General features: G+C 37.2%; 3 protein-coding genes across 4 annotated transcripts; 1 reads left to right on the plus strand and 2 right to left on the minus strand.

Annotated features, from left to right (window-relative positions):
- Window positions 1–1,417: 1,417 nt before the first annotated feature.
- Window positions 1,418–7,689, minus strand: PWP2 (periodic tryptophan protein 2). Its single transcript, XM_086241131.1, has 7 exons — window positions 6,376–7,689; window positions 5,419–5,670; window positions 5,235–5,327; window positions 4,455–4,826; window positions 2,825–3,169; window positions 1,916–2,143; window positions 1,418–1,803 (listed from the first exon to the last, which is right to left on the minus strand). The coding sequence occupies exons 1-7, from the start codon at window positions 7,597–7,599 to the stop codon at window positions 1,633–1,635; spliced, it is 2,685 nt and encodes an 894-aa protein (XP_086097257.1). The 5' UTR covers window positions 7,600–7,689; the 3' UTR covers window positions 1,418–1,632.
- Window positions 7,690–9,592: 1,903 nt separating this feature from the next.
- LOC147287115 (uncharacterized) lies at window positions 9,593–15,806 on the plus strand. Its single transcript, XM_086242539.1, has 10 exons — window positions 9,593–9,726; window positions 10,841–11,001; window positions 11,175–11,655; window positions 11,776–11,877; window positions 12,420–13,099; window positions 13,191–13,256; window positions 13,613–13,796; window positions 13,876–13,974; window positions 14,223–14,289; window positions 15,036–15,806. Exons 1-10 carry the CDS (start codon window positions 9,661–9,663, stop codon window positions 15,695–15,697), a joined length of 2,568 nt encoding a protein of 855 aa, XP_086098665.1. The 5' UTR covers window positions 9,593–9,660; the 3' UTR covers window positions 15,698–15,806.
- Window positions 15,807–16,526: 720 nt separating this feature from the next.
- Window positions 16,527–21,096, minus strand: LOC147287116 (alpha/beta-Hydrolases superfamily protein). Of its 2 annotated transcripts, XM_086239934.1 has the most exons (10): window positions 21,024–21,096; window positions 20,141–20,240; window positions 19,768–19,882; window positions 18,582–18,618; window positions 18,396–18,465; window positions 18,125–18,229; window positions 17,575–17,725; window positions 17,205–17,287; window positions 17,015–17,108; window positions 16,527–16,887 (listed from the first exon to the last, which is right to left on the minus strand). In XM_086239934.1, exons 2-10 carry the CDS (start codon window positions 20,169–20,171, stop codon window positions 16,800–16,802), a joined length of 774 nt encoding a protein of 257 aa, XP_086096060.1. In that variant the 5' UTR covers window positions 20,172–20,240; window positions 21,024–21,096; the 3' UTR covers window positions 16,527–16,799. The 2 variants fall into 2 exon arrangements, with proteins under 2 accessions (XP_086096060.1, XP_086096061.1); XM_086239935.1 differs by lacking the exons at window positions 19,768–19,882; window positions 20,141–20,240; window positions 21,024–21,096 and adding an exon at window positions 18,799–18,908.
- Window positions 21,097–21,421: the final 325 nt, after the last annotated feature.

Raw genomic sequence — 21,421 nt, forward strand, 5'->3', positions numbered from 1 at the left:
TTTTCGATCTTAATAGCCACCCTTAATGGGAATGTTATTTGCTTTCTCCATAAACTTTCTTACACTTTTGTTTTTTGGCCAAAACTTTCTTACACTTTTGAAATACAAAAACAAGCACGACTATGGCAATACATTTGCACTTATTCATTAGGAACATTTATATCGTGAGTAATGCTATTTGGATCAAATTAAATGATCAAATGAGAGGGATTAAGTGATGTGTCACTTGGAGAGATGTGGAGATGAGGAACCACATGGAGATAATGACTACCTCTCCAAGTGACACCTTATTTGTTCCCTCTCATTTTTAGGTGTGTAAAAAGAAAGCTTGACCCAGTCGGTTTGGGATATAAAAACCAGTAACGAAACCAGATTGGACAGTTTAGTTCCTTAATCCGTTTTAGGTTCTCCTCGGTTTGTTTTGTTGTGGGTCTACTTTGAAATGGGTTGGTAACCCAGGTGGGTCAGGTCCCAGTATTTGTAGTCAGATAGTATAAAACAAGAGATGGTGGATCAATAGCAGATTACAAAGAAGGCCATGTGGCAGGCCCAAATCCAAATGGTGGAAATCTATTTGGTTATATTGGTATAAAAAAGTTTGCAACGCAAAGGCAAACACTGGCCTTCTTTCAGCTTTGTGGTTAAGTGCATGCACCAAAACCTTCGGATCCTGACTTCGAAGGCTGGTATGTCCTCTGCTATCTGCACACCCTTATATCATCTACTTGATGAGGTATTCTAAAATACCTCCGTTTTACACGGATTTACTTTTTACCTATTTTCTTTTTTACTTTTTGATAAGAAACACCAACAATATAATTGCAATCTCATCAAACAATTAAACTTTTGTTATCTGCATTCTTAGTAATAAAAATAATGAAAATATGGATTAAAGATCAAATCACTACATTTTTTAACAAATAGTGCATGGTTATTTTTTTAGTTGGGATATTAATATGAAACAAAGCCTTCAAGATTATGCCACAAATGTTGTACAAAACGGAAATTTTTTTGTTGCAACTCATCGATTTGCTGGGATTTTACTAGAGTAACATCTAAAAATTTGAGGCCGGAATTTTTTCAAATTTTGTTTGTTGTCCATAGACAGGATTGTTGGTTATTATAAACCCAACAGTCATTTTGGCCTCTTGGGGTTTAATCATTCATTTGGAGTCGTTTTCTTAATCTTACTTTTTTTTTGTCCATGAAGCAACTGGCCAACGTTTAATCAAGGAGTTCATTGGAGGGTCATATATTTTTCACAACATGCATCAAGTTAGTCCTTATGAAATTGAATATGCCAACACCTGCCGCTCTTGTAGTAAAATCAAACCTCATTCCAAACTATGAAATACTTTTCCAATTTAAGTATCAAGAAAGAGTGGAAGAAAAAAGAAGCAATTCATCCTAAGAAATGCATCAAAAATAAGGAAATAGAAATTGGATTAACATAATGTTTTTACAGGGGACACATGCTCAAACACATTGCTGATCTATCAGGTAAATTGATTTTTTTTTTTTTTCCAAAAGTATGCAAGGGCCATGACCCCTCTTAATCCCTTTTATGTTCCGCCCTGACGCAAATGTTAAATCTTTCCTCTGACAGTTTTGAGAAGATGCGCCAGCAGCATTTCATTTCTTAGAGCTTCCTGAACATAAATATCGAAGCATATATTCGTTGGAAGAACATGTATCTGCCAAATCCTGATGTGTTCTGGTCATTGCCTTCTGCAAGGATTTTAAAGCAGGAAGTAGATTTCGAGAATTTTGTTGAATAGAGTTACCATGAGCTTTGCAGACCTCCTGCAAGACAAACCAATCACAAACCACTTGTGAGATCACAATGTAAAACAATGCCGCTGTAAAAGGTTTACAGCACCTAAACTGAACAAAAATGGAAGTCGAAAGGAAATACCTGACACCACCGAAGTATGAACTCCAAATGTGGGCAGCTTTCTAAAAGATCTGCAAATGCTTCAATTAATCTTTGCAGATATCTTTGAGGGATTGATGAGGCAACAGCAGGGATGTCTATTGGATTAACAGCAAAAATACATTTTTTAATCAGAGCATCTTCATTTAATCGAAGACTAAGGATTAAAGCTCTGCTTAATTGATCTTCATTGAGTGCTGCATCAACTGCCTGTGGGATAATGTAAGCAGAAAACAAAATGATAAAAACAAAATTGAGTAGTAGAGATTCTACCAGTACTAAGAATATTGACATTTAGACCCTTAAATTTACAGTAAGTTCCCCCTTTAGAGAAAATTTTAATACCCATTTTAACCTTGGGCAAAATGATATTCAAGGACAAACTAATTTAAATTTTCTCTCTCTTCCCTCCCCCTCTCTCTCTCTCGTCACCACCATTACCCTAATCCCCCTCCCCCGACTTGGAGCAGAGGCGCCATGGAAACCTCTATTCCAGGCATCCATGGCATGTCCTCTATGTTCAGAGGCAGCCAGCTCTGGCCAGTTTTGTTCCATTTTTTATCAGAAAAAAATTGAAGCTTACAAAAATTGGAATTTAATAGGAGCAGGCATGCCATTAGGGTGGATATACTGAGAGGAGAGAATTTAGAGATGTTTTAAATTGAGTAGAAGGGACTTACTGAGCAAATTTGGGTGTCTAAATTCAATACCCTTTTACTAAACCAAGACAAAATCTGATTGATTAGTTGTCTTAATGTCATTTCAGTCACCCAAAATGCTGCATTTGTAAAAGTAAATATGCAAAGACCTAATTTCTTTCACGACTGTATTTTTATTAGAAGCAATGGTATTTGTAAGAAGTTTGAAATATTTCAAAGTTTCAACAAGTACCTCCGGTGTGACATCTATGTCAAGATCAGTTGGGTCAAAGATAAAGGAATCATCAATTGAATAAACTAGAACCCCCTCCGTTGTAGCTGCTGAGAAGCTTCGACCAGTGGGTGCAATTCTCAGGCATTTTGTTCTAACAATGGGCCTTCCACGATTAGGCATGGATCCTGGTAAGTCATAACCTAACTTTCCCCGGGTTTGTTTGTCAACACCTTCTTCTGTATCACTGTTATCATCATCAATTAAATCCAGTGGGCCAGCATCTGTCATATTCTTTGAGTTTAAGAAGTCAAGAACTCCATCCAAAGATAGATTGTGAGTTATTTGAAACCTTCGCAGCAATACCTGTGAAAATAAATCCAATGCATCAATACACCTAAATAGTTTAAAAGTTTGAACATAACGAAGCGCAGGAGAACCATTTACAAGCTAGATACAGATTAAAGACCATAAAACCCAGTGAGGAACTGAGGCAGACAAGAGATGCAAACAATCATCCAAACATAAACAATGAAGACAATAAAGTATAGATAATTGTTGTAGAAACAAGCTTACTTATAACAACTTTGGGGGGAGAAAAATTCTACCCAAGGAACATATTCTTACAAGATTTAGCATTCAAAAGTAAAAGACAAGCAAGCTATTATTTCAAAACTGATATATACAGAGCTGCCTAAAAGTCATTCAAAACTCAAAAGCAGTGGAGTATTCTGGTAACCATTTCCTGTCCATTGGGACACTGGACAAGGGGAGGAAGTTGTACAGCTCTTATCAAAGCTCTTGTCAAATGTTTGACCCTATCTTCTGAACATGTGACTTGTACTTACGAGAAATCTATACAAATCTGTGAGAAGTTTGGAACATGCTTCATACCCACCTGTGTATTTTTCCCCCTTTTTCACACCTTCTCTCTATATCAAGTATGAAGTTCAAAGCCTTAAAAATCCGCATAGAAACACTATGAAGAACTGTTCCTTCTAAATTTTCTGAAGTTCAAAACATCAGTGTTTGTGACAGACATAATAAACTCTACAGTGTATTTTTTATTGGGCCACTTTCAATGTCCATTTTTGTGATAGGAAACACTTTAGATACCTATTAAAGTCAATCTACTTTGTTTTTAAATCTGTTCACCAATAGCCAACAGAACAAGAAGATGTGATGAACGAAGATAAAGAAGGAAGTGTAGATCAAAAGTAAGTTCATAAGAAATGGATACATTTGAAACCCTGCTAGAAATCATGGCAAGCCTTACATCTAAGTGGCTGAAAAAGTACAAGTTCCATATAGAGAGGGCAGAAAGACTAGATAATAAAGAATAGCATAAAAGCTACTAAATATTATTTCTGTTGGCTAAAGTTTATTGTGCTTTGATGTAAATAACAATTGTTTATGTAAATATGGGCGAAAGCTAGTAAATTCAACTATCAACAAAAATATTTTCATGCAGTTTCTTCAAAGCTTTGAAAAGAACTGAAAGATATATGTGCGTATGACATAATGTTAAGGTCTTGATGTTCCAGCAACAATTTGCAAACAAACAATGATAAAAAATGTGAAAAATAAAAGTTCGGTACACTATAGAGTGCGGAGCATTTTCTTCAAAGCTGTACCATTTAAGCAAACTAACCTGATCAGCAACATCATACATACAGATGTATTTGCTACTTCCCCCAGCTAAAATGTAACTACCATCGGCAGAATAGCACAAGGTTGTGAAGCATTTTCCTGAACTTGAGTTGGCAGCTGATCTACGATCTGTCATAAGACGACCTCCAGAAATATCCCTACGACCCTCAATGGTATACATTAATATGCCATCAATTGGGTCCCAGAAATGAATTTGACCATCTAATGTGCTACAAGCCAACTGCTTTCCATCTGGACGGTAAACCACTGAAAGAACATCATGTGTGTGAGAAAATGTTTCAACAGCCCCTTTTCCTTCAAAAACATCCCACAACCGAACTGTTCTGTCCCATGATGATGAAGCTAAAATTGCCTACATGTGGAAGAACATCTCATTAAGTTCCCACAACTATCAAATCCTCAAACACTGTAAATAAACTTTTTGTTGAAGCATGAAAAGATAAAAACAAAGTCGCTCAGCTCATCTGAGCGACTTAGTGAGAGCGCCTGAGCGCTTAAAATATCAGTGGTTAGATTGCCTAGGTGCTCACTGCCGCTCAAAAAGAGATTCACATGAGCATCTCTAATAAAAATATTATAAGACCAAGGGAATGGGGATGAATTACACCAACATATACATAAGGAAAACACTTTAACTCATAAATAGAAATCAACTTAAGCATTAATTATAGAAGCATAGGCATCTACAATAACCAGACAGAGCATTACATAATCTATAATTAACCGGCACAGAAATCAAAGGTATTATGAGTAAACTCACATTTGTAGGAGAAAACACCAATCCATGAACGGGACCTTCATGACCACTAAGAATGTCCAACAAACGGCCTGTCTTCATTGACCACACAAAAATCTAGAATACATAACATTAAAAAAATGTCAGGATAGACAAATTAAAATGTTGAAAGTAAAGTTCACAAAACAATAAGCTCGGGGTTAAATACCTCAAAAGAATCCAGAGTTCCAGCACAAATCACTTCACCACTCTGATCTGCTGCCAAAGAAACAAATTGCCTAGATGAAGGGGTGGTAAATGTTCTAAAATTTCGATAACGGAACAAATCCCATGCACGAACAGTCCCATCCAGAGATGCACTCAGGAGACTATGGTTGTTAGCCATAAAGTGGAGTGCAGTGATTGCATTAGTGTGCTCAGAGAATGTTATAAAACAGAAGCCTGATGAGACAGTCCACACCTGCATAAACCAAACAGTAAACTCTCTGGATATGATAGAAACTGACATCACTCATCAGTAACTTATAAGATTATGTCTGTAATATTATCTAATGATCTGCACATTGCCAAGATGAAAATGATTCTAAACCCACAACATGCATGAAGAATGCCAATAATCAATTATTTTTTGCAAACTGTGTATACTAATGGGCATGATACGTAATGGGTGAGGTAATGCAGCAACAATACATCAGATACCCTGCCAAATGGTCATGCATAATTGAACTCACTAGGCAATTCTAAAATTCATAAATGGCTATCAAATCACTCAATACAGGGATTATAGACGAAAATGATATGGACCTACTGTACAGAAGTAACAATTAGAACAAACAGAAAAAGTGAGTTGCATCTTCCGTGGTCAGTTTGAAATTCAATTATCATTTTATTAAAGACAGCACATGCTACAACAGAAAGAAATGGATTAAATAAAAAATCTAGTCATTATATTGAAGAAAACCCCACAAACCAATGCATGCATCGACAAACCTTTCTATTGTAGAGACTCTATATGACTCTGCAGAAGCAGCTAACAAATTATTCCCACCGTTCTTAAATCATAAAAACTTAAAATATACAGCAGATATACTTGAACTAAAAGTTGCATTCAACTAGACAAGCATTATCTCCTAACAAAAAGCTTTACGCTTGAAAACCCATATACCTTGACTTTATTATCATCTGCTCCAGTGGCTAAGAGTTGTGAATCCGGTGAATAAGCCACACAATTGACGTCAAAGTAATGCCCCTGCTGCTTCAATATATAACTCTCTGACCGCCACTCCCACACAAGCAACTGTCCAAGTTTTGCACACCCAAATGTCAGCCAATTACCAAGCTCATTAAAAACTGCTGTTGTAATTTTCTCTCTGGATATTGTCAATAAGTGAATGCACACAAAATCAGGCATTTGATACAATCCAAACACACCATTTGAGAACCCCACAACCAGCATATCAAGCCCCCTATGATAATCACATGCTGTCACCTTCGCCGGGGCCTGCATAAAATTGTCCTTCCTCAACAACTCCCATTTCCTATTAAGCAAATACCCACCTTCTTCATCCAAATCACAATCATTGCTCTCATATTTCTTCCTTTTCTTCACATCACCATTACCATCACCTTCCACATTCCCTTCACCATCCCTATTGGGTGTACCTGGAGAGGGCGGGTCCTCCGAAACATCCATTCCATCAACTTCACCTTCATTGCCACTCAAACCCCAGCTAAACATATAACAATCTCGTGCAACCGTATAAATATTGCATACCCTATTGGTTTTCTTATCAATACCAAAAAACACACCCACAACTGTATCTCTGTGACCCAAAAACATAAATGGCTTATTCCTAACCCCACCCAATTTCAATTTTTTCATACAAAACAATCTGGCTGTCAAATCTTTGGACCCGGCGAGCAAATAACTCGAGTCGGGACTCCACTCCAATGCCGAAACTTTATCATCACAATCAGAAAAAGTCCTAACCAATTCAAACGGAAAAAAATCTTTCCTGAAACCAGGAGACCTCCAAATTTGGACCAACTTACCGGTGGCGACTGCAATATGCTTACCGTCGGGACTGAATTTGACCGCGCCGACGGGTTTCTTGAAAGAAATGCGGTGGAGCACCACGCGCTGGCGGAGGTTGATGAAGAGGCAGCGGAGGTTTTCGTCGACGGTGAAGAGGAACAGGCCGTCCGGCGAGGCGGCGATTCGGGATATGTTGGAGGACGATTGGACGGGTAAGGTTAGGGTTTGGGACTTGATGAGGTCGGTGACGGAGACTCTGTTACCCACCGGTGAGATTAGCTCGGTGTTGTTGGTGATTATGGCATTGCCTCCTCTGTATGGAGCGCCGAGGAGGTTCTGGAACCTGAAGTTCATTGCTTTTTCTCAGTTTGATTGCGGAGACAAACAAAAGTAAAGGGATCTAGTTGAAGAAATTTCCTCAGCAACCAAACAAGGTATGGAAGAACGTTGAGAGTTTTGTAGGGTTTTAGTTTCAAAGGTTAGGGTTTATCAAATTTCCAAAAAAAAAAAAGAAATGTTAGGGTTTAACTGATAGAGACATTCTTAATGAACCCCTCAATTGTAAGTTGATCCCACAACTTTTTTTTCCAAATTCCCCACGTGATAACAAAAATAAACGAAATTATGAGCAATCTCAAATTCCCGACCCGATTCCACTCTAACTATCAATTTCACTTTTTAAATCAAAATTGCGCGACCTTCGATGTGAAAGTCTCATCACCCTTTTTATTTAACTAAGAAAGGCCTCGAGAGAGAGGCGTAGAGTGAGACCGTGAGACTATCAGTGACAAGAAGTTGGTGACAAGGGGTGGGGGTCGGATTGAGGACTTCGGGTAAAATCAAAGAATAAAATTTCGGGTTTCGAGGAAATTTCGATGGAAATTTCGACGGAAATTTCGAAGATTTTTAAATTTCGACAAAAATTAGATGGAAACGATGGAAATTACTATCAAAATACGGAAATTTTGAATGAAACTTTACCATATGTTTATTTAACATATTATCTACTAAATTGATAAAAAACATTGAAGAAACTAATTATATATATAGTAGGCTTCATGTGATATAAGATGAATATAATGTGCGCTGGAGACAAATACTGTTAAATAAAATTAGTATAATGAATAAATGAAATTAGTATATTATTTATACTCTATAATCTATACATTAAACCCTATATATTTTATAATCTATATTCTATATTGTTTAGGATATGGTATATGATATTATGATTTAGACCCTTTATGGTATTTTTAATTATTTTTTATATAAAAATATATTAAAGTTTATTGATTTAGGGTTTAAAAATAACTAAACGAAACTTCAAAATGGTCAAAAAAAATTCAAAACCATTTTTTTTCTTTACAATTGCCCAAATGCCTCAAACCCCAATCAACCCTAAACCTTTTAATTTTTTTCTCTTTTTTATTATTTCTTTCCCTTTTTTTTCTTTTTTTTTTTTCTCCTTTTTTCTTTTCCTTTTTTTTTTCCTTCTCTTTTTTCCCCTTTTTTCTTTTCCTTTTTTTTTCCTTCTCTTTTTTCCTTCCTTTTCCTTTCCCCCGTGACATCTCCAGTTTTTTTTCTCATCTCTTCCAGACTCTTCGTCATCCTCTCTCTCTCTCTCTCTCTCTCTCTCTCCCCAATCCATCACCAAGCCACCTCACCCTCACCACTTTCTCCCCCCTGCCGCGCGCCCTGCCGCGTTCCCCCCTGCCGCGCGCCCTCGATCTCCCTCGATCTCTCTCCTGCCGCGCCCCCCAGCCACCCCCTGCCGCCGCCCCTCCACTTTCTCCCCTGATCTCCCCCTGCCGCGCCCCCCTGCCGCTGCCCAGCGAAAACTTCGGCGAAATTTCGAAAATTTCGAAAATTTCGCCGAAATTATCCCGAAAATTTAACAAAACTCCGTTTCGATTTCGATCCCTCCTTAAATCGAAAATTTCGGTGAAATTTCGCCGAAATTTTCAAAATTTAAACCCTTGGGTAAAATTGAAAAAAAAGAAAAAAAACAAAAAGAAGAAGAGTTGTGAGGGTCAACTTAGCAATTGAGAGGGTTGATTTAGATTTCTCTAACTAATAACATAACTTGGGCTCCAAGGCCCAAGAACTTTATGACCCAAATTCCTGACTAGCCCAATGGCCCAATAATAACTCAGAGTCCTTGAATGGAAAACACGTGTGCGAGACACAGCGAGTGAAGGGGTCGGAACAGCGTACGGCGCTTGTTCCCAGTTCCCGCTTTGGTTTATAGTTCAAAAAGCGTGGTTCCAAGTACGATGATGACTGCTTGACTGCTGTGGTCGTGTCGTCACTTTGACGAGAAAATCCCAACCAAAAATTTTCTCTCACTTTCTCGGTGATGCAGAGAGAGCGAGAGAGAGAGAGAGACCCATCAAGTTCAATTAACTTCTTCTCAACATGGATCGTTCTCCTGAAACCAATCGGATCGCCGCCACGTCATCTTCCTCGTCGCCACCTGTGCAAGTAACTATTTTGTTCTAACTCTAATTTGGCTCTCTACGGCTTCATTTTCTTTTTGATTTTAATATGTTTTCAAAACTTCTTGGTAATCGCTTTGATCGAGTGTGGTTCAGATCAAGATATTTCTTTTTGTAAGTGATTGAGTTTGGCTGCCAACAAAATTGAGCGATCAACAAACAAAATACTTTTCACCTAATTAATGGCGTAATTTGTATGTTTATTTTTTTTATCTCAGTTTACCATTCTCTTGCAGCAATTAAAATGAGCATTAGTATTTTTTTTTTTTTATGGGAACTTTTGGTGGTAGCCTTAGATTGTGGGATTTCAATGGTTCTAAGCAACTGGGTTTGGTTAGCTCTGGTGGCAAGTGGGATTTAAAGCCTGATTTTTGGAGAATTTTCGGGTAGGGCTCAATGTTTTGCTTCTTTAGGGTCGTTTGGTAACATAGCATTCTTTATTTATTATTATTATTATTTTTTTTCAGTTTTCAGTTAAAGAGATAGTGGGAAAAGGTTATAGGAGGAAGGGGGAGGGAGATGAGAGTTGAGGTAGGTAAGGAAGAAATGAGAGTTAAGATGGTTTTTCTATTATAAATTCTCCTCCCTTCCCCAATGTATCATCTTTGTTACTCACTTTTTATTTCTCCTTTTATTTTTTCTTCTTTGTCTTCAATTAAAAAAAAAACCGAAAAATAAGAACTTTAATCTTTTGGGACTTAAAAATTGTGTGATTCAGCATTGCCATTTTTTTGTACTTTTCAGAGACTTCCTTTTAAAGTTGCTGTAGATGTAGAATTTAATGTTTGGCTTTCGAAGAAATGGATATTTTTGTGATTGGAGCTTGTTGTCAATACTTCACTCATGCAAGTTTATAGGATTTCAAAAGCTTTGAGGATGGCCTTCTTTCTTTTATTTTATTTAAAAGAAAATAAATTGATTCCCGAAATAAGCAGGCTTTGTGAACATCATTAATACCATATCATATCACTCCTCATATAATGGTATCATATGGCCTAGGCAAGTTCTGGTGCTCACCGTTCATGTTTTAAAGTGCTGCTTTTCTTTGACTTATTGAATGATGGGGCTAAGTTTCTTATCTGTGCTTATTTAAATTGTAGGAGTCCCCTCTCTCGAATTTCCTGAGCAACCTCTCTCCTATATATACAGTGAAGGCAGCAAGTTATACAGGAAGATTATTGGAAACTAATTTGCCAACCCCACCAATTGTGTTTGCATCTCCCCATATTGCTCCGCAGCGAGAAACCAGTTTCTTGGGAAGGTGTGAGATTTCTTAATTTTATCACAAATCTATTGCATTCTGATTGGGCCATTATGGTTTATGATACTGCATTAGATTATATATTCCTCCTATTAGTATAATCTCTTTTTTCTAACTTGATCAACCTGATAACGTTTCCCTTTCAATTGCAAATTTTTCTTACATGTTTACAGGGATGATATAGTTGAAGCAGGTTCGGATGTTTACAAACAAGGTAATACAAGTGCAGTCCAGAATCCTTGTTTTGAGAAGGAGGTACAGTTGTGCAGTCCTCCAGCCTGTGTTGATGAATATCTGGTGGCTGACCCTGCTGACGTGTACTGTACAATTTATGCTGATTTACGCTTGCAGCATTTTAATGAAGTGCCTCGGTTGTCGCACAGAGGTTTTACTGCCTGCAAAGAATCCAATACGGAAGTGAATGATTTTATTGATGGCAGGACAGAGAGTGAATCCCTTGCATCATCGGATCAAGCTGAAGGGAATCTGCCTTTAAGTTCACTTCAACTGATTGAATCTGAAGTCAATCAGAGAGATGATAAAAAGACTGAAGAGTTCCTTAGGTTTATATCTGAAAAAGTTAAGGAGTCTAGTACAAATGTAGATCTTGTTTCCGGAGCACAAAATTGTGGACAGAATCCAGCTAAGGTTAATGTAGGTACCTGGTTATATTTTTATAATTTAATATGAAAATGAGTAAATTCAGTGCAATGTTAAATGTGGGGCTTGTTTGTTTATTTATTCACTTATATGTTTGTTTCTCTCAATGTTAAGTTGCAGAGTGCAGGATGTCAACATGATGAACAAAATGCTGTTTGCCAGTCATATGAAGATTCAAATGAGAGCAAGAGAAAAGTAATAAAAGGATATTTCAAGGTATAGATTATATATGATATGTCTTTCTTCTTAGTTTTTTAGTTATTATGTCTTCCAGTAATATCGTATTGGGTTAATCTTAGTTTGGAAGTTTCTCATGTCAAAAGTAGTGTTCCTCGTCTGTAGCCGTAGAAGAATATATATACATATATAAATATATAAATATATACACAATCATTCTCTTATCCGGATGTTTATGTCTAGACATCGCTACGAATGTCAGCGCTAATCGGTCGGCCAATATAAACAATATCGATTGATCCACCATCACGATCAGCGCGCTGAATCCGGAAGTTAGAAACTTCTGGACATCTGGACCCGAGAAATATTGAACACATATATATTTATATATACTTCTCTTTCGACATTAATAGTTAGAGATTGACATCTTTTTTCTTTAACTTCCTCTTTTACATGGGATCATATCTTGTATTGTTCATTTATGTGTGCGTATGCATTTGCATGTGTGTACATGTTTCTATGTATGTATGCAAACAATTCACTCATACATGCAATAGAATAATTTCTGTACTCAAATGTAGGAGGCTGGTCAACACCAACGTGGTATACGTAGGCATCTTCAATTTGAGGCTGCAATAGCTCACAAGAGTACTACCGTTGGTGACAGTGAGAGCCTTTGTAGTCTGACACATGATACTGCCGATTTAAGGTCACATTCTGTCCTAAAAAACTTCAACAGTCTAGTTTCTTCTCATTTTGATGAGAGAGCCTCCAGCAGTTTGCGGGCTGTTAGCTGTGGCACTTCACAATTCCCTTCCTGCCTCTATGAGTCAGTTACATCCGCCCAAATTGGTGGAAACTCTGCCACCTCCGTTCCCATTCATTCTGGTATTGGTTTGCATCTGAATAGCATTGCTAGATCTACGTCCATGAACTCGGATATCTTTTCAAGCAAGAAACCAACTGGGTATCTGAGTGCACCAGAGCTGATGCTACAGCATGACAATAGCAACAACATAGCAGTGGACTCAAGTAGTAGCTTGATATCATCTTTTGTGGGCGATGGTCAGCAGGGAAGTCAAGCAGTTGCGGAGGCGAATTCTTTCATTTTTCATCCTACTGATAGTATGAGATCTCCATGTGATTCTCTGCATATGATGCTCGTTGACCAGAAGGCAGCGCCTTGTGATGAGGGTATGTCTGCTTCACAGGATGCTGACAAGGTTGAGGAATTAAACCAATTGAGCCTCAAAAAGAGAAGGCAAGTACAATATTATCAATGTATTGATAGTTTAATACTTCATTTTTCTTTTCACATGACTCACCTAATTTCATGTTTTAAATGCATTTAGGAGAACTGCAGACATGAGTGAGGGATGCAAGCGTTGCAACTGTAAGAGGTCTAAATGCTTGAAACTGTAAGTGAATAGGAAGCATGTGAATGCACACATTTAAAAAAATCCTGTACTATTACTTACTTTCAGAAGCATATTGGAATGCATGTGATACATTAAACAAGATGGTATATTAATTGTTCTTTTAGGCTTCACTTTAGTCAACCTTTTTTCCTATAGAAAACTCGGTGAAATAGCATCTCATTTTACCTTATAAACAACTTCATTCTTACAGGAACTTGTTGAGACATAGGCACATACAGTTCTTGTTGAGAATATAGGCACCTATAGTTCTTGTTGAGAATATAGGCACCTATAGTTCTTGTTGAGTATATATGGGCACATACAGTTTATCTCAGCTTGTTCTTCATAATTGGCAGTTATTGTGAGTGCTTTGCAGCTGGAGTTTATTGCCTGGATACTTGTGCATGTGAAAACTGCTACAACAAGCCTGAGTTTGAGGACACAGTTCTTGATACACGCCAGCAAATTGAATCTCGTAATCCACTTGCATTTGCTCCAAAAGTTGTTACGCCTGGCGGTGACTCTTTGGCTAAGCTTAGGGTAATCCTTGTCATAGTATATATCTTGTTTTTTATTGTCACTCAGTTAGAAGCATTTTGAGCATGAGTACTCTCCGCAGGTAGAAGGGAACTGGATGACCCCATCCTCAGCCAGACACAAGAGGGGTTGCAACTGCAAGAAGTCAAAGTGTCTGAAAAAATACTGTGAATGCTACCAGGTTTCTATGTATATGTTATTTATAGCTTTAACTTCAGTATAAAATAAGTCTTCTGGTTCCCCCCTCCTGCAATGTTGCATCATAGAATTTCTTGAATTAATGTGATAATTATTTTTCTATTTTCATCTAAATGATTTGTAAAAGCAATGAGTTCCATTGAACAAGATTTGGAGTAGGAGTTTGGTTTGTGTTGATATGCTCAACTTATCCTGATATGATACATGTTTTTCTCCCTCCTGTTTCTGTAGGCTAAAGTTGGATGTTCCAGCGGATGCCGATGCGATGGCTGCCAAAATACGTTTGGCACTAAGGCAGGTTGGATTACACCCTTCTCTTTTCTTGTTATGAATGTGGAACTTCTTGTCTGTGTTGTAAATGCATATTTCAATATCTGATCTTCCATCACTATTTGGTTTACCACTAGAGAAAATGAAACAAGAGAAACGTTATACACAAAAACATTAGAGATATAGTCTGATATGTTTTGTTTCCAAATTGCCAATCATGACCACACATTCAAACATGATTCCACCTTATCAACGGTCTCAATTGACAGTCGGACAATATTAATTCAAATGACTGTATGCATGTATCTTTGTGTGTGTGTGTGAGAGAGAGAGAGAGAGAGAGAGAGAGAGAGAGAGAGAGAGAGAGAGAGAGAGAGAGAGAGAGAGAGAGAGAGAGAGAGAGAGAGAGAGAGAGAGAGAGAGAGGTCTTAGATATCTTTCATTTCCAAATTTGTTCTTCTTGACATCTATTGGATAACACTTCTCATATGTTTTCCCACCGAATAAGAGCATTAAGGCAGCAGCAGACAATCTTGCAGTTCTGTCTTACATCTTTTACACACTTTTGCTTTGCTAAATAAAATGTAATCAAACTTTACACACTTTATGTTTACTAAGAAATCCTGTTGCTCTTAGTGTCTTCAATCAGTAAGCTTTCAATAAGTTGACACGCATAGAAACATTTACATTAGAATGATTTCCTTCTTCTTTTTTTTTACTTTTAATCCTTCATTGATAGGGACATCTTACTCTTCCATAATGCTACATTTACAGAACCAATATATAACAGAGCTGAAAAGTGGGAAACCAACCCTTCTGAGAAGCTGGATACTGTGAAGGCTGGAATTGATTGTATCAAGGGTGCAAGTATCAATCAGTACTCACCAACATGGGAAGGACTTTCTGATATAAGAAATCTCACCCCATTGTCACATCCTTGTTCACATACAGTGATTTCTTCAGCTTTGCCAAGTATAGGAAAGTGTTCAAATTTTTCACAAGCCCAATTGCCATCAAGTCGTCTTCATTCATCAGGTACCAGTCGCTCTCATATGGGGTGTTCACCTGACATCCTTAACCCACAATTATCTGAAAGCAAGGGCCTCCATGAGCTCAACTCTGGCGGTGCACGTTATGACATATCGGATGATGATACACCTGAGATACTCGAGGAAACTTCTAACCTGGCCATGGTTGTAAAAGCTAGCTCACCAAACCAGAAACGTGTCTCACCTCCACAATCCCGATCCGAGTTAAGGTCAAGTTCTCCAACAGGCTTGCGAGGTGCCCGCAAATTCATTTTGCAAGGAATGCCTTCTTTCCCTCCTCTTACCCCGTACAGTAAAAATTCTAAAGATGGTACCAATAAAATTGGGGATGACCATAAGGCTACCAACAACAATTTGACGACACAAAAGGAGTTGGGTGATTCATGACTCTGTTGGCTTTTGCAACTATTGATAGCCTACAGCTTACTGCCTTCTGCAGGACACAAGCTACTGATCTGCTTCCAACTTCAAAAGCTCAGCCAAAGATTGCCAGTAGTTTGGTAAGCCTCGATGTGAAAGGCTGTGCTAATTTTTGGTCGTTGTGATACCATTGTAAAAGTTTTGGTAATATCACAGGCTGTCCATGGTGAGAGGGGCAAATGTAATTATCATTTCTAATTAGATTTATGCCATGGTCAACTCTGCAAGTTTCTTTTTGCCTTTTGTTTTTGGCGGCTCTGTATTGTAATCCTGTTGATATATCGTTTATTACTGGGGTTTCTTTCATGTTAATCAGAATTGCTTGCTTGGATTCTTCCACTGCCAAGCTTTATGGATTCTCATTTTGCGAACTAGAAAGGTGGCCTTTCTAATGGAGATGTGCTTAGTAGATGAATATGGTTGGTTGTACTTTAAGTCAATTAACTTGACCAACAGTCATGTTAGTTGCTACCTTCTGTTTACATATAATTCCAAGTAGACATTTACCTGAGTTTTAAAAATGGGGTCTGAATTGTGTGGGAAAATGGTTCAACTCCATCTCAAGCAACTGAAAGGATGGCTCACCACCATTTCAAGCAACAATGCTTTTAGGCCTGAAATGGATCCTGTTGAAGGGTAATCTTATTTGTACCTATTTTGTTTTTGTTCATGACACAAATCAAGTATAAAATGAGAGAGAGAGAGAGAGAGAGAGAGAGAGAGAGAGAGAGAGAGAGAGAGAGAGAGAGAGAGAGAGAGAGAGAGAGAGAGAGAGAGTAACTCCACTAATTAATAATAGAATATCATATTAATGAATACCAAAGGTCCAAAAGCAAATACATCCGAAAGTAAACCATTACTCTCTACTTCTTACAAGTGGAATATAAATAACACACCCAAAACTTTATTTTTAGGGAAGACAGAACATATAAGGGAATTTGAAAGTTAATTGAGCTATACTATATCCTCCATGCCCCATTCTGTATACTACCTACTTGTACATGTGCGTTTCTCACCCATTATTGTTAGCTACTACTCCCTCACTAACTCCAACTAGAAATTGTCAGATTTATGAGCGGTAACCCTCAATCCCCAGCCTTGCAGTAAGCCAACCGCAGACCTCATTCATCTCTCTAGGGATAGTATAATGACCAAGCCTGCACAGTCAAACCCAATACTCAGAAAAACTGCTTAAATCTCATCTATTAAGAATGGCCCAAAAAAGCCAAAAAGAAAAGAAAAGTTTTAATTTTGCTAATAAAAAATGAATCTTTAGTTCTTTACCCATCAAAGGGCTTGAATGTAAGGTATCGAAATCCTGCTGAAGTCAAGCAGTGGTATGATTTCTCTCCATATTTGTAGGGGACTACATCATCACCTACAATAGTACAATAAGAAGGGTCAAGTCAGTTTCACACATTTGACTGTTAAATGCAAATTGCAATATTGTCATAAAAATTATACAGAGACATACAGTTTCCATGACATTGCAAAATGGGTAATGATGCGGCACGCCTTGCAGCCTCATGTGATCCTTCTATTTTGTTCCTTAAGTTCCTGCATGAACCTTTTAACTATGAAACACGGGACTCTTTGAAATGCTTCTATGTTATGATGTTTTACAATTATTAGATAAAAAAGACCCATCCAATTTTACTTGTATTTCAGGTGGAAAATCATATGAAAGCAGTTTGAGCATGCCATCAAATGTAATGTTCTTTAATCCTTGTAACTTCATGTTCATTTACATAGAGAATCTCTCAATTTGCACAGGTTTGATGACATAACAACTAACATAACATTCCAGAGTGGGTTGGTTTAAGAAGGCTCATACAAAATCATACCTTGCTCCTGGAAGCCAGCCACTTAGTCCAACAACTGCCCTCAGATTCAGAGGGTATGGGTTGCCATTTCCATACCTACCCATAGCATAACAAGTTGCAGAATAAAGGGCCATTGCAGCACCCATGCTAAAGCCTCCAATACCGACTTTAACTGTCACAAGAAAAGGTGATATGCTATTCAAACTTTCAGCAATAAAAAAAATCAACATGACACATCATTTAATTTATTGCCTCAGAAATAGCTATTCTATAATAATAACATGCTAAACTTAAATTTTGGAAATATGTAACACTGTTACACTTAACCCTGAAATATGCAAATAAGAAGTATAAACTTTGACTTCAGGTATAAGGAAAAGTGGTAAGGCTTAAAAAAAATTGTAGTGTGTGTGTAAAACAATTTAATGATTGACAATAAGGTGGTTTTCTTGCTGTTTGGGAACAATTTCTTGAAAATTTCTGCAGGCTTTAACCATGATGAATTGTAAGAAATGGAAGAAAAAAATCTCAGGAAGTTCATCATTTTCAAATAATTTAGCCTTGAGAGTACCATCAGCTGGCTCAGTTGACAACAAGGTCGCAACATGTGCTGCTGAAGCATCTAAACTCTCCCAATCATCTGGACCATCTTCTGAAAGCTCTCCCATTTCAAACCCTGATAAGGAATCACATAACAATTCAGAAGATTTTATCAACATCAGAGCATCACAAAAAGCTTGGACTTCTTCTGAAAAGATAAAGGCTTTTTTTTGGTTATGATAAGATTTGTAGAGATACGAATACACCTAAAATTTATTCATCTAACCAAAATATGATCTTACATGCAGTGCAAGGAAAACCACCGAGTATAGCCACAGGACGGGTAGGAGCAGTTGGGCAGATCCATTTAATCTGTTTCATAGTTAAATATTGAAAAGTTAATGCACAGGTTAAAGGAAGTAGTGACATATACATATTTTAAAGGAAATATAAAGCTTACAAATAGTTGGAGACACAGATATGCTTACATTTGGAAGAGAGAGAGATTCCAAGAGCTGAGATGCGCTGCAACCAGAAGAAGCAGAAAATAGACATGTAAGTTTTAGAGATTCCACCATAGAGAAAATAGACATGTAAGTCTTTGACATTTCAATAGCTAAAATAAAATTGGAATTGCAGATAGAGCCTTTGCAGCTCTTTTAAAGTTGCATGACAGCCGCTATGGCAACTGCTTAATATTTTTACCTAGGTAAAACTGGGAGCACACTATTTGACAAAGCAGCACCACAAGCAAAGAAACCACAAATTTGGAAATAATTTTTCCAAAGTTATTTGAGGATAAATGGAACAGAACCAGTTCATTTTTTGATCATGCAACAATTGGAATTTGAAGAAAATCCATACTTACTACATCCAATATGTATATTTGTGGCCAAAGTGCATTTCTAGTTCCCCACTTGGAGAACAAAGTAAACTAGTGGTCCCCCAGTCATGAATTTGGCATATACTATTTCCAAATGAAGGCTTCCCAAATTAAGCATAGCATCAATAAGACAGAGTGAAATGGACAAACAATCATATCGTATAATCTCACGGTGCTGCTTCTCTCTTAATCGAATTGATTCAAATGAGAATCTCACTGAAAAAGATGCTCAATATTGAAAATTTTATTGTATGGACCCCCACCCCCTCAAATTATAGAGCATGCAGAGATGTTGACATTCTTGACACGTTTGTTTTTCTTGTATATGAAACCAAAAAGTCCATCCTTCCAGTACAGGGCATGTACTTGATACAAAAGAAAAGGAATGGAATTCCATCAACTGTCAATGACAAGTCAGGGAATAAACACCAAATATAGACAAATTATATAATTTTTGAGTTCATGCCAAACTGTGTCATGATAAAGTAAAAAGAAGGTTTATAGTTTGGTTGTATTATGGAAAACCATGCTTGAATTCTCAAATTCTATTATGAACCAAATTTTGAAGACTGTTATCTCCCACAGCTGAGTATGAAACTTACATGCTAGTCATATTTCAAGCTTCTCTCTTGGGCTAAAATATAAGTGTGAAAGATTTTTTTTATTTATTTTTCCCCCAAAGGCTAGAGTAGGACTTCAAGAGAAGGGTTTTCACAGACAGAATCACAACAATGTATAATATATCACTCACAAAAATGCAAAGGAATACAAAGGGGAAATAGCAACAATACCTTGAGCCATTATCCCCAAGTCCATGTAGCCAGACTATTGTGGCTTTATGTGTCCCTTGGGGCCTCACCACATGTGTCCTGCCAAACTCAAGTGTTCTTTTAGCAGTTCTGCTACCTGAAATTTTTGTCAATGAAAAGTCACTACTAAGCAGCCATACAAGTTTAAGGTGGAACAATTAACCCAGAAAATCAGCATTCATTTGGACTAGTATCAATTGACCATAAGAATAAAAAACTTGCAAAAATAAATATAAAACTAAGTTTCCTAATTGAATGAAATACAGTAAACAACTAATCACACTCTCACATGATAACTATCTAGACTTGAGCAAATTGAGACAATGAAAGGTGCTGTGCTAAGTGAGAAACAAACCAGAACACATATTAGAATGGGAATAGCTCATCTTTTCCTTTTGGGTAACTGTGCTAAACAATCCACCTATTGCAATAAGTTAGAAGAAGGTACTCTGGTACTGCAATGAGAAAACCCAGAATGACAAGGTGTATTTATAGCCAAATGGACAGTGAGAAAAATGGAATAAAACATGTGTGAATATGCATCACTATGTATGAGAAGTGTGCACCAGCTACACACTGCGCCAAAAACCGCCTAGAAACTCAAAAAGAGAGAAAGCATCAATGAAAAGGAGAGGTAAATAAAAGGACAAAAGCAGGATAGCAGAGAGAATCCAAGCCAAGGTAGAGCACATTCATCCATTACTGAGAGCTCTGGCAACATAGAGAGAGAGAGAGAGAGAGAGAGAGAGAGAGAGAGAGAGAGAGAGAGAGAGAGAGAGAGAGAGGGAGAATCTATGCTTGTGGGCAGTGGCCAGAAAATAAAGCAAGCCCAACAGCAACAGCAAAAACTGAAAAGAATATTACTGAAAACAAGAAAGAATAATCCCAAGTTTGTAAAAGAAAATATCTTTTCTCAATCATTAGTTAATGAATTTTTCATGATTGATGGATACCCATTAACCAGAAGTAAAGTTTCCAGTGTCCAATTTAATGCATTTAATCTTTATGATAAACAAGGGAAAAATCTCAACTATGGAAAAGAACCAAGAAACTGAAGCAGGGTCTGAGAACTGAGAACTGGGTTCCAGGTTTCTCTCTCTTCTATTTTTCCTATCTTTCTTTAAAGCTTAATCCTCTTCTAATTGTATATACATAAATTGACACCCAGACATATATATATATATATTATATTCTTAATAACTTATATCTCCAAAAAGATATGTGCAAAGATCACCAACCTGGATTTCTTATATGGAAGAGACAGAGGGAAAAGTATGTGAACTTTCCTTCTCTCCTTGCATCTCCTTTCTTACTTTCTTGCTTGCCACTACAAACCCCACCTTTTGAAAGTTTTGTCTGTTTTTATTCATTTCAGACGCCAAAACCATAATAAAAGTATTAAAAAGAGTATTAATCCTGGACCCCAAAACTGGACCTCCTCTTCCATGATATTTCTGTTGAGTTCAAACCAACTTGCAGCTTCATTTTGTAGATTGTTTGCCTGACTTTTTTGATATAAAAAATAAAAAATTGGCTATATATCAATTATCAAGAGCTTTTTTGTATTGAAATGACTTTTATCCAGTTGAGTATTTGTTGTTTATATATTTTTTTTGTTGCATATTTTAGTATTTAT

This window comes from Dryas octopetala, chromosome 4 (genome assembly GCF_963921425.1).
Source record: "Dryas octopetala chromosome 4, drDryOcto1.1, whole genome shotgun sequence".
Taxonomy (NCBI): Eukaryota; Viridiplantae; Streptophyta; class Magnoliopsida; order Rosales; family Rosaceae; genus Dryas; species Dryas octopetala.